Source organism: Notothenia coriiceps, unplaced genomic scaffold (genome assembly GCF_000735185.1).
Source record: "Notothenia coriiceps isolate Sejong01 unplaced genomic scaffold, NC01 NC01_scaffold00012796, whole genome shotgun sequence".
Lineage (NCBI taxonomy): Eukaryota > Metazoa > Chordata > Actinopteri > Perciformes > Nototheniidae > Notothenia > Notothenia coriiceps.
In genome coordinates this window covers 109,580-121,789 of record NW_011345497.1, presented here as the reverse complement: position 1 = coordinate 121,789, position 12,210 = coordinate 109,580, and the positions used below count along the sequence as shown (strand labels likewise).

General features: G+C 43.5%; 1 protein-coding gene across 2 annotated transcripts in view; it reads right to left on the bottom strand.

Moving 5' to 3' along the window:
* Positions 1–2,423: 2,423 nt before the first annotated feature.
* The window catches only part of adgrl1a (adhesion G protein-coupled receptor L1a), a 94,503-nt gene continuing 84,716 nt past the window's right edge, over positions 2,424–12,210 (bottom strand). For both annotated transcript variants that reach the window (XM_010773641.1, XM_010773642.1), the window contains 5 exons: positions 11,701–11,856; positions 10,471–10,567; positions 6,832–6,954; positions 5,359–5,376; positions 2,424–5,215 (listed from right to left, as the gene is read on the bottom strand). In XM_010773641.1, the coding sequence (XP_010771943.1) occupies positions 4,311–5,215; positions 5,359–5,376; positions 6,832–6,954; positions 10,471–10,567; positions 11,701–11,856 (1,299 nt within the window). In that variant the 3' untranslated portion in view covers positions 2,424–4,310. The remainder of the gene's footprint in view (positions 5,216–5,358; positions 5,377–6,831; positions 6,955–10,470; positions 10,568–11,700; positions 11,857–12,210) is intronic.

Genomic DNA, 12,210 nt, shown 5'->3' with positions numbered 1-12,210 from the left:
TGCCAGCTTGATCAAATAAAACAAATAAAGGGTGATAATTTCTGGACTTTAAACCACCAACAGAAAAGGCTCTCAAAAAGCAGCACATCCTTCTCCTTATCTCCAGATCCAGCCCTGCACAGCCTCCCTGCACAGCCTCACTGCAAATCTGCCTCCCCCACCATCCCCCCTTCCCTAACTCTCTGTCGCAATGACTACTTATGGCTATGAATGTGTGACATCAGGGACATGTATGCCGAAGTTGTCCCCACTATGCCCCCTCTTGGGTCAGTTTATAAAGGCATACAATAATGACCCCCTGTTCCTCTGCTGCTGTTGAACTCACACACCAGTACTCTCCTTCCCATCCTCCCATCCTCCCATCCTCCCTTCCCCCCATCCTCCCCTCCCCCTTCCACCCTCCTGGTGTGATATTGGCCACACAAATCACTGGTTAAAAAAAGAAGAAGAAAGGTCTGTGTGTTAAAGTGTGGACTGTGAGTAAACTGACTGTAGGCCTGCTGGGACCTCCGCCGTCTAATGATAGACTGAGCAATAGTTCACTCTCCACTGACACAAAGCGGACAAAGGGTGCGCCACTACTGGGTCAAAGGTCGGGCATCCCACCTTTTAAACAACTGGAGCACATGCATGTTATGTTGCAACTGGCACAGAAGAGAAATGTTGTGAAACAGACGTGGATGGAAAAAGAAAGTAGAAAAAAAGAGAGCGAAGCCAGTTCACTGCAGCGAATTAGAAACCACCGTGTTATTATTGTAATCACAGGTTGAGAGGACTTTGAATGGTGGAGAAACTCCTGTTGTGTGAGCCTCCGTCCCACAGCATGGGCTGCGGACCTTCTACTGTATAATCACCATCATTTACCACAGTACTGCACTCTGTTTATTGAGATATTAATCTGGGATAAACAAAGCTTTTGACAAAAACAAATTAACACTCTCAAAGAAGTGCTGCACTAAAGGAGTCCATTGAGATTGATATTAAAATGTGGATGAGATGGGAGAGATAGGGAGGAAAAGAAAAGGAGGTAGGAGGTGCTGGAAAGGAGAGAAGCAGGCCCAAGGTGACGCACATTCCCACCCCTCATGGGGAAGGCCTGTCTGAACACTGCTTCTCCCCTGACAAAGATCAGCATCAGCACATTATATCAAATTCAATGAGGGAGGGATGGAGTTAATGATGATGGTGATGAGAATGATGGAGATTAAGATGATGATGGCCGACTTGTATTTCCTATTAACAGTTCCGCCCTGGAGTGAATTGTTTTATCTTCAGTCGTGCTTCTTAAAGTACATTCAGTTGTCCTCAGTTGACCAATGGGTGCTGCCTGAGTACGGTGCCCAATCCTCAAGCCATTAGATCTGTGCTTCACATTGTCCAGCAGCGCCGCAAAACATGAGCATGTTGTCTTTAAATTTGAAAACACAGGCAGCTCCCAGGTTCAAATCCAAGTCATGTACCATCAGCAGTATTGCACACGTTCCCTCTATGGCTCAAGTCTTGATTCCGGGGGCCTTCGTTCTGAGCCTCATCGCGCTCTGCAGCCTTTACAATGATACTTACAAAAGTGATTTGAATAACAAGAATAAATGGTGGTAAATCCTTGTAATCCCTCTCCCTTATCTGTCTTTAACCCTCTCTTTCTTTCAGCCCCAGGAGACACCACTAAAAGCTGTCCTTTGGGTTCTCTCTTAGAAGTGGGACAGTCGGGCCCAGCCAAATGTCACACTGCAGTGGACGCATCTGTTTTCTGCTCACGTCCTGTCCTCACAGCACACTCTCTCGCTCGTCACAGGTTTACAAGGAAGACATTTGAAATAAATAAAATAAATGACAATGCCATGAATAAATCAACGTGAATAAATATTCCAAAAACATACATAAAAACTGATAAATAAACCATAATAAATACCTATAAATACAGCATTTGAGAAGGCAAATTCTCAGTATTTTTAAAGGTCAGACAGATTTCAGCTGGATGAAAGGAGCCTCATGAGCAGCTCTCTCTTGACAGCTAATTTCTCAAATGTATAGCTTGCATAAGGTGGCATATTGGAAACATGTTCCTTCCGATCAGTCAACCCTGCTTGTCATTTTGATGGTGTATGGTTATATCTCACGTCACCCGACGCGGTCTGATTTCTCCTTTCCTCCTTGTGCCTCAACACCATAGCAACATAAACTCCTATTTGAGGCGAGGAAGTTAAGGTAGCTCTTTGAGATGAGTATCCCCCTTGTCTAATGTGCATTCAAGTCATGTCACGGAAAAATAGCTTTTCAAATGTTTGTGCACAAAAGTCTGGTGCACGGGACTCACACACACACACACACACACACACACACACACACACACACACACACACTCTCTGTCTCTCAAACACAGACACACACACACACACACACACACACACACACACACACACACACACACACACACACACACACACACACAACCAGCCATTCAGACGCATTCATAATTACACACAAACACATGCACACAGGTAATCAATGAATTGTCACATTAAGCTTTTGAGAAGTGCTGAAACTACCTTTAAGAAACAGCTAAATGCAATTTTTCCAGATAGCGAAACAAATGTCATTATCATACATGCTAAAACCCATGTCGTAAGTAAGTGTTATCTGGTTACATCTTCCAAATAATACAAACAAAATCACTTTATGGATGCTGCCGTTACTCACAATGCTTTATCGTGCCCTTGAGGCACAGAATGACATTTGGCAACATCTATCTCGCTTTCCTCACACCTCCCGCTGCCTTTGGCAATCCCACCCTGGGAATGTCAAAGGTCAAACATTAACAACCTGGGTGTATATATTACATCAAAATGGTGCCATGATTTTTTCGTTTTCCGTTTTTCATATATTTATATATAAATAAAATCTACTAGACATTATAATCTGTCTCTCTCTCTGCATTTACATCTCCATTGGATCCCTAGATTTTTCACTGAATGGCACAGACAAGCAATAGATCACGCTACCGGGGAGAGAGACCATTATCATTCAGTTCACAAACTCCAAAACATTTTATTTTTTTCTTTCGTTGATTTGTTGCAGTACAAGAAGTCATTTTTCATAGTATTTGTTAATTTTGTTGCTTTTGATCATCTGTTGTGTCTATTTACATATTAGGAATAAAGTAGATTCATGTGTGGTTCCTATGTACACGGCTATACCAATTGGTCGACCAGTGCTTTCGCGGTGTTTATAGTCTTTCTTGTCACAACCACACACAGGAAACAAGTCCACTTCAACTGGCTAGGCTCTAACAGCAAAGTACAGGGGGCCCTCGCAGCCCCCAAAGGATGCAGACCAAAAGTCAACAAATTGAATACTCTCATAAAAACAATAGCAAGGCAGTCATTTAACTTTTCAAATGCCTAAAGCAAACAACCAGAGAGAACAGTGGAGAGGAGTGGCCAGTCTTTAGGATGCAGATTCTTCTGCTCTGGAGGGGGGGGGGGCAGCGTTTCAGTCTCTGCTTTTACTCCACTTCTGTACATAGTCGTCGATTCACAGCAAGAGAAAATGAAGGCAACTGAATCAGCTCCCACTGCCTGCTTGGAACAAAAGCGTGTTCCCTTTACTTAGATGAAGTACGATTTTGACTTTTGATGTTCAGTAATGAGCACTTCTGGATAAGTGAGCATATATGTGAATGTGTTTGTGAATGTTCTAGTTTCTGTTCTGGCTCAATAAAATATATTTTTGGCAACAATGAAGAGCTTTCTGTGAGACTTCTTTTTAGGTTATAATAGTGTATTATATTCCCTGTCTCCACAGCTAGCTACTCCTATCAAACGATGACATAAAAAAAGACCAATGGATGTTACGAAAGGGAAATGAGATAAAATACAAAATAATATTCCCATCTCCGGAGGCAGGTCTGATGAGTAATAACAATAAAAAAAACTTTTACAAAGTTTTAAAGTTTCTGAAATATCTGAAGGTAAACGGGGTAGATTGTGATACATTCAGAGTGCTGGACTTGGCCTTAGGGTCACAAAAGAACTTTGGGGGGGAACAGAGTTAAAGAAAGCATAACGAATGCTCTGCGACAAAACTCCCATCACTTATCTCCAGAAGACTGGGGAGGGTTTAAGATAAAGGCTGACTCAGCCATGACTCCCCCATGAAGGTCACTCTGTTTGCTCATCTGTTAGCTAAATAAAAGTCGAGTGAAAGAAAGGCAACCAAACAAGCAGAAAGTGGAGAGACGCAAAACGAGGCAGGCTAGGAGGCGGCTTTGGCCATCACATATGTCTCCAACTTCCTCCTTCAGCCTCCAGTCACAGGCTGGTGACCAGCTGCATCTGTCCGTCTCCCTCATTATGGGCGGGCTCTTGACCCTGGTGTCCCTCCCCACTCGGTCTCCGGTGTGTGGCCTGGTAGAAGGTCTGCATTGGGGCCCCGCGGGAGCCCAGTGCGGGCCTCCCAGAGCTGTAGTACAGCTCCTCGGGGGGCTGGGCTGAGCGGGGAACCACCTCCAGGGGTTCGGGGCTGCTGTCGGGGTATGGAGAGTCTCGCAGGTTGGTGATGCTGGTGTACAGGGAGTCACGGGCGGGGGAGTCTGGTGCTCTGCTGCCCGTCTGCCCCCCAGCACTCTGGCCGCTGTGGCCGCTGTGGCCCAGGCTCTCGGTGAGGTCGGCCGTGTAGCTCTCGGACTCCTCGGGGTCGCTCTGGTAGAGGACGGACTGCGCGCGCTGCAACAACAGGGGCTCCTCCAGAGCTTTGTAGAGCAGCTCCACATCCTGTGGGGTGCGCTGCCGTCCCTCTCTCATATAGTCCTCCTCTTCATCCATGCTGATAGATGGTTCTGGCCCGGCCCCTGTTGTCCCCCGACCGACCCCTCCATGAGGACGTCCCCTGGCCAGGCTGCCACACACTCTGTCCCCTACGTCGCATCCTCCTCCACTCCCTCTCAGGTTGTTGTGCACAAGCTCAGAGATGATCATTTTCTCGAAGGCCGCGGCATCGGAGAGGTTTCGTCGGATGCCCCCGCCTCCAAGGGCCTCTGAGCTGCGAGGATTGAGGAGGGTTGGGGAACTTTCTCCTCCCCCACCACCAAGGAAGTCACAGCTGCCCCCGCCTACACCCCCTGGGCCGCTGCGCAGGGAGTAGCTGTTGTTGAAGTTACCATTCAAGGGCAGGGTTTCCATCCCACATGGATCGCGGGCCTTTGATAACGTGCTTTCTGGACCATAACACAAAGAGAAGGGACACAGGGGACCGAGGGTTTTGGTATTATTATCATACAGTTTGATTAAAGCGCAAGATACAGAAGAACAATAAATATCAGATGGTACAATGATGTGAACTGAGGTGAATTATACTTACTCGGGTCACGGAAGGTTCCTGTGAGTCCCAGAGAAAGTCATGTGGAGTGAATAAAATGAAAGACACCCGTCAGTAAGCGTTCTTTAATGGTGCAACATTAACTTGATGCATTATTTTTAAGACATTTGAAAGGGGAGCGATAACAGAATAAATTAAATCCTTGTCCATCTAACTGTTTTTATTTTCTCTCAGACTCAACATTGAACCCTCAACTCATACCACCCACACACACCCACACCCACACCCACACACACACACACACACACACACACACACACACACACACACACACACACACACACACACACACACACACACACACACACACTAACTTTGATTTATGCAGACTTGGTCCTGTTGGTTTGACATCACATTCCTCCTACATTTACTTCTAAGCCACAGAAAATACTGGATATTTGTTTACTACTGTCACTGATACCTGGATACATACATAATTCATATAAAACTTTGCACAGCAGCCACAATTTTTTATTTGACTACTTTCCTTCCACACATCACAGATGTTGGGATTTTTCCTGAAAAAAAACATCAAGAAGCAAAGCAAAAGCCGTAGTATCTAAAAATGTGAAATGTTCATTTTTGAAATGTAATGCTTAGTGTGACTTTAATCAACGTTCTTCGGTGGTGGTGTGGGTAATTAGACATTGTAATGAAGTGCTCTCCCTACTTCCTCTCCCACACTCTTCTAAAAATGTCTCGGCTGCCAGGCCTGTGGCCATCAGGCTTGACGTATTGTGCGGAAAGGCTTTAAAATATTTAATAGAAACGCCGCTTTAAATTTCAGTCCTCAGACACGAGGCCTGATACTCTGCGAATGCACACTCAGTCGGCAAGGAGACACACTCAGTCCCTCACCAAGTGAATATTGATACTGCAGTGGAGCAACAATCTGAACGTGTCTAATACAGCAGCTGTATGCATCAAACTGTAAATGAAGAGGAATGTTTTAATATACCTACAGTTTGATTAAGTATACAAACACACACTGACACTCACACCTGACCATCCAAAAGCCAGATGGAACGTCCCCTGCCCTGGCCACCGAGCTGTCGGATCCCTTTTTCTACGGCCGTCATGATTCAAGCCGACTGCTTTCTCTACTTTGAAAATAGGAAAACTGTCCTGTCGATTTCTGGCTGTCACAGCTGTAGCTAAACTTCTAAATCAGTTTGTGGCTGTTCTCATGAAGATTTAAGACCCAACCAGATGGCTGGTTAGGCTGTAAGCACTGTTTGGCTCGTTCCTGTTCAGCTTTGTGAATATGTCAGAAGGATAGAAATTCTGAAAAAACCAAACTCATGCACATAAACGCAGAAACATGTGCAAAATCATTCAAAAACATTAATGAGTTTGTGTAAACCTTGTCTAAATAGTGACAGCAAGCTGCTTGAATACTGAATACACACATGTGCTGACATCACTGCACACACAGAGTATTAAAGAGGAGCCAACCAGTAGAGTTGAAGACGCCAGGTGAGGGGGGGGTGAAGCTCTCGGCCAGCAGCGTGTTGTAAGGAGAGGTGCCAGTGCGAGTCTGTAAAACTGGGTTCGTCAAAAGGTGGTTGCCCATGGTCGCTGTAAACATTTAAAAAATAAACAGAATCACACATAGGCTCTTATCTTCTCCTCAAATGTATGCAAAGCAATCACAAGCGAGAACACTGCACACGATAGGTGTAGCGCTCTGAAATTCACATTTCCAGACTCAGTAATAACATCTGGAATCATACAAATATTTACTGTTTATTCAGATGGGGTTATTTTTGTTATGCCGGTGCTTTATGGAGTAATGCATTTCACAGTTCTCCTCAATGTTTATGACTACTGATTGTAACCTTTGAGTAAAAATACAATTGCATGGGAAAGGAACTGTTTGGAGCATTGCCATTATTTTTTATTTGTTTGGCTCCTGACAATGTAGTCAGATGAGGTAGAACAGTAATGCATGTCATTATGTAGTCGAGGGGTGCAGCCATTGAAACACACTTAATTTCCCAGTGCAATGTGAATGCCACTACAAGACAAATATAATTCAAAGAAATGGCAGAGAGAATGTTGTATAATGCCCATGTATGGCTCCAGCCTGAGGCACCTCAAACAGAAATGCCATGAAATTAAAAATAGGACAGCATGACGGAGAGTAGTCCAAGGCAAAGCACAACCTTCAGGTCTCACGCCTGCCGTTCATCACACAGCAAGGGAGCAGGGAATTCAAAAAAAGTAAAATATGCACTCACACACAGCTTTTTATTTGTCATTTTCCCTCCTCTTTCTCATTCCGTCCATCTATTTGGCATGCCACACAAACCCCTCTCCCTCTATGTTCTGGCTCGTTCTGCTGTGTCTTTACTCAACCACATTTCCACAGTTACTCACGCCAGAATTTAACAAACAACACCAAATTAGCTGGGATTAGATATGTGTGTGTACCTCATAGGAATATCCTGTGGAGAAGGAAGTAAGCTTTAAGTGGTGAGATAAAGTAGGGCAAGAGGAATCATGGGAGGCTGTGTGTGTGTGTGTGTGTGTGTGTGTGTGTGTGTGTGTGTGTGTGTGTGTGTGTGTGTGTGTGTGTGTGTGTGTGTGTGTGTGTGTGTGTGTGTGTGTGTGTGTGTGTGTGTGTTTGTGCAGCACTCTGTGTTTTGGACACATTACTATTGTGCTTTAGTATGAGAGTTAGGTTCATAAAGAAATTAAGTGGAGAACTCAAAGAAATCCGAGATGCCAGTGATAAGGCTGCAGCGTCTTTTCTGCAGATTTGGCCTCTTTAATTACTCCTTCATGATAGAGCCTCTCTCTCTCTCACACTTTTCCCGCTCCCACTCTCCTTTTGTCTTTCATTTTCTGCCAACTGACAAACTTCACTTGGAGGCACAGAAAATAAAGGTTTCCCAGCACAGTTGTTTGTGTTTGACAGTGCATCATGGAATGATCTACATTATGTGTCTCCAACAGCCTTGGTGATAAGTCTGTCGTGAAAGAAAGCCCCATGAGCTGCCTGTCCGCCCGCCGAACACACACACACACACACACACACACACACACACACACACACACACACACACACACACACACACACACACACACACACACACACACACACACACACACACACACACACACACACACACACACACACACAAACCTTTCATCCATGCAGCTCACTCGTAGCACCCTCTTCATCACCCCCTGCATTCCTCCTGTCACTCTCCTCAATTAGAATAATTACCCCCTGTTCGCTCACACGCTAATCAGTTCATTAAAAACAAAATGGATGAAATTAGCATACAGAGTGACGGCTGATTTAGCAACTGCCTCTGTTGTCATCATCAACACCACACCCCTCTCAATCTAAACCTGAGCCAACCTCCATCGTCTCCGTGTTACTGACGGCTGCAGCGGTGACGCCAACAGTTGCTGAGGCTGAGATAATCTGTGACTCAACGCATTTCTTTTACTTTTTAAATAACCTCTAAGTGCTGTGTGGAGTTCAGAGGGGACAGCATGCGTCACTGCATCCAAGAAATGTGGGTGCAATCGATCCGATGACTCTATAAATAGGATTCTGAGGTCATCTAGCAGTTTTTACAATAGGTATTTTTCAAGTTTTCTCAATCAATCAAAAGAATCACACACAGTTCATCACAGCAATACTCCTCATCATATTATTAATCACACGTTTCAAATACAAGTATTCACTGGAGAGAGAAATCAGAGGGTTCATACTTTATAATAACAAGATTTCAGAAAAATTGCTGTCCGCCAATTCTCCGACACTTAGCTAAAGCCTCGACAAAGGCACAAAGAGTCGCTGTGCATCTCCTCTACTAAGAGCTTATTATCTCTGACGCTACTCCCACTCATGTGCAACTTCAAGACACTGGCTCATGCTTCAGTAAAATGCCTTTCCTCTATTTTCACCACACCTAAAGCAAACAAGTGCTGTTGTGCCTTTAGGGCTCTTACTGATGTCCATCAATCTCCTGCCAGTGCTATACATGTCTCTCCGGATAATTCCTCGGCTTTCTTTGTCTTTTTACTACTTTTGGTTTATCGAAAACCTCCGCACTGGATGGGAGCAACTTAGGGTAACTGTGTAAAGGGATTACTTTGTGTTAAAAAGGTTTAACGCATTTAGGTTTCCAGATTAATCTCAAGCATTATCGCATTAATGCTCACGGGTTATAATAATGGGATCTCAACACATGCATCTCCGTGATATATTGCCATGTCAAGACTTCTTTGTAATTAATGTGGAAGATTATAAAAAAAAAACGAAAAGGCAAAACCATATTAGTTTTATAGGTTTATTAGTTTGTATAAACTGTCTGGTTTTGTGTTTACCTGATATTGTTATATTCGTCTCCATCCTTGCTCAAATACATTTTTTATTTTATTTAAAACTGGAAATCAGGAAACAAAATGAATAAATAAAGCAAAGACGGATAACTATTCTAACATTATTAAATATTTCACAGCAACTGACTGCAAACAGTTATTCAAAGCTTTAAACTCTGTTCAAGAAGTGATTTATGATGTGATGAAGTAGCTACCCTACCCGTGGGCTCAAGTAAAATATTACTGACTATTTTCTGTATACTAAAGTATTAAAGATACACTCAAATCAGCTTAATAACAGTAAGAGGAGTTAATTGCGACCAACCCACACACAGATTCACATATTAAATGTGTTGAGCTTCATATATTGGGTATAAGTGCTTTTAAAGACCAGCGGCTGCCACTGCACTGCAAACTGAAATTCACCAACCAGACACCAACTTTATGTTATTAAATGTACGCTATTACTGCTCTGACAGCTATTTGCCAGTAGCTGCAAGGCGATGTGAATCATTAGGTAACCTTTATACACCAGGCATGAACATATATTTCAACATCTTGTATACGGTCACATGTGCACATGTTCCGCTGGGTAACAGCACCTTGCCTTGGCTATGTCCACCCCTCCCTTTGCTTTAGTTATTTCTGTTGAGTTTATCTAAATGTGTGTGCTATAGCCTATATGTTTGTGTGCATCAGAACATGCATATCATAACAGAGGGGGAGCAGAGCAGTGATAGAGGGAGGCCTCACCGCGGTTGAGTGTTGGGGTGTTATTGATATCTCCCGCCATGAAAGAAGATTCCGTCTGCTTTCGAACCGTGTCGTTCCACATCCTGCGGATCCGACTCTGGAAGAAGGAGCAGAGCTCAGTGAGTGGCAGCAAACAGACAACAAGTTAAATATAGAAACACGACGGGTAGACTTTGTATCTCAGTGGGGCTCCTGTAATCAAAACGGTGGGGCTCGATCTAATCCGTAAAGAACAATAGGCAAACATGGCAGACAATGATAGAGAGGCGTGGGGTAAAGAAGCACAGTGCTATGTCATGTAATCATGAGGGGGGCTAATAATCTGGAGCAGTGTAGAACATGATTGCAGTAGCTGATACTATTGTTATCAAGAAGCCTCTCAGTACAGTGTGGGAAAGCTGGTTTGTTGATTGTGTGGACTGTCAATGTGTGTACAGTATGTGTCTGTGACAGTGAATATACCAGCATGCACAGCATTTTTGGGTGTGCTGTATGGTGCCTTGTTTAAATATAGCACATGGACTTCAAAGGAAATATTTATTAATGAGTCATTCTAGTAAGCATAGGCCTGCCAGTAATGTATGGAAACATGAAAGTAAAAACTTCACAAGAGAGGTGAGCACGGCAGATGATTAGAGCAGCTTTGCCACGACTAATGAACGCCTCATATATCATGATGTAACACACTCTTATCCTGACCTGTCACTGAGAACAAAATGTATTGTAACACCAGTGGTTCACTTGCTGCAAATATTTTTTTTTCTGGGCAGAAGAAAGAAACATGACTGTTGTGTGAAAAGTCAGTAAGTTAGTAAATCAATTCAAAGCTTTGCAAAGTAATCGCTGAATCATTGTTATTGATTAGCAGTCAAATCCTCACAGGCGCTCTCATTTTGTACTCTAGAATCTTACATAACAGAACTTTTAAAATCTCCCTTGTTTCCAAAGCTATTCATTTAGTTTTGACACTCTTTTTGAAAGTGTTCAGACAGTACCAAGGGAGTCATTTGATTCAAGAAAATAGATTTTTTTGTTTCATTCCACCGAAACAAGCTGATTTTCACCGAAAGCTAAGGCAGATTTACTCTTCATTTGTTTGAAGAAAAATACTATTTTTAAATTCATTAGTGGTCTAGTTGTTGTGTAAAGATAAACAAACAAGTGAGCCTGCATCTAAGGGTACTGTTTTGCATGTGCCATCCTCTATGTGTGGGTCTGTCCTGTTCGCACCTGTCGGTGGGCTGCTGCGTGGCGGGCTTGGCTGCCGCTGTAGTAGCGGTTGTTGGCACGCAGGCCCGAGTTCTTCAGGGAGCCGTGGGAGCTGGTGGTGGAGGTGCGGCTGCAGCAGTAGGAGTGACGCAGACACTTACTGTACTCCTTATGGACCTGTTAAGAAATAAAACCAACGGCACAGCGGCAGGTTTAAAAGCCACTCGTAAACACAAACACTTAGATTCAACAGCCTGGACCCAATGTAGAGATTTTAAAACACGGCAACATAAAGGTTCAAGCACTTTATGGTCAATATTAAAGGTCTCCTATTATACTATTTTTAGGCATATATTATAGGTTTCAGATATATAAAATATATTAAAAACATGTCTATGAAGTGTTTTGCTCAAAATACCAAACAGATCACCCATTGTAGCCATGCCTCATACCCCTCTATTTCCGCCCTGTTAGAGAAGTGCTGATTCTGGGTCCGTAGCTTTAAAAATATATATATATTTGTAAAGGAAA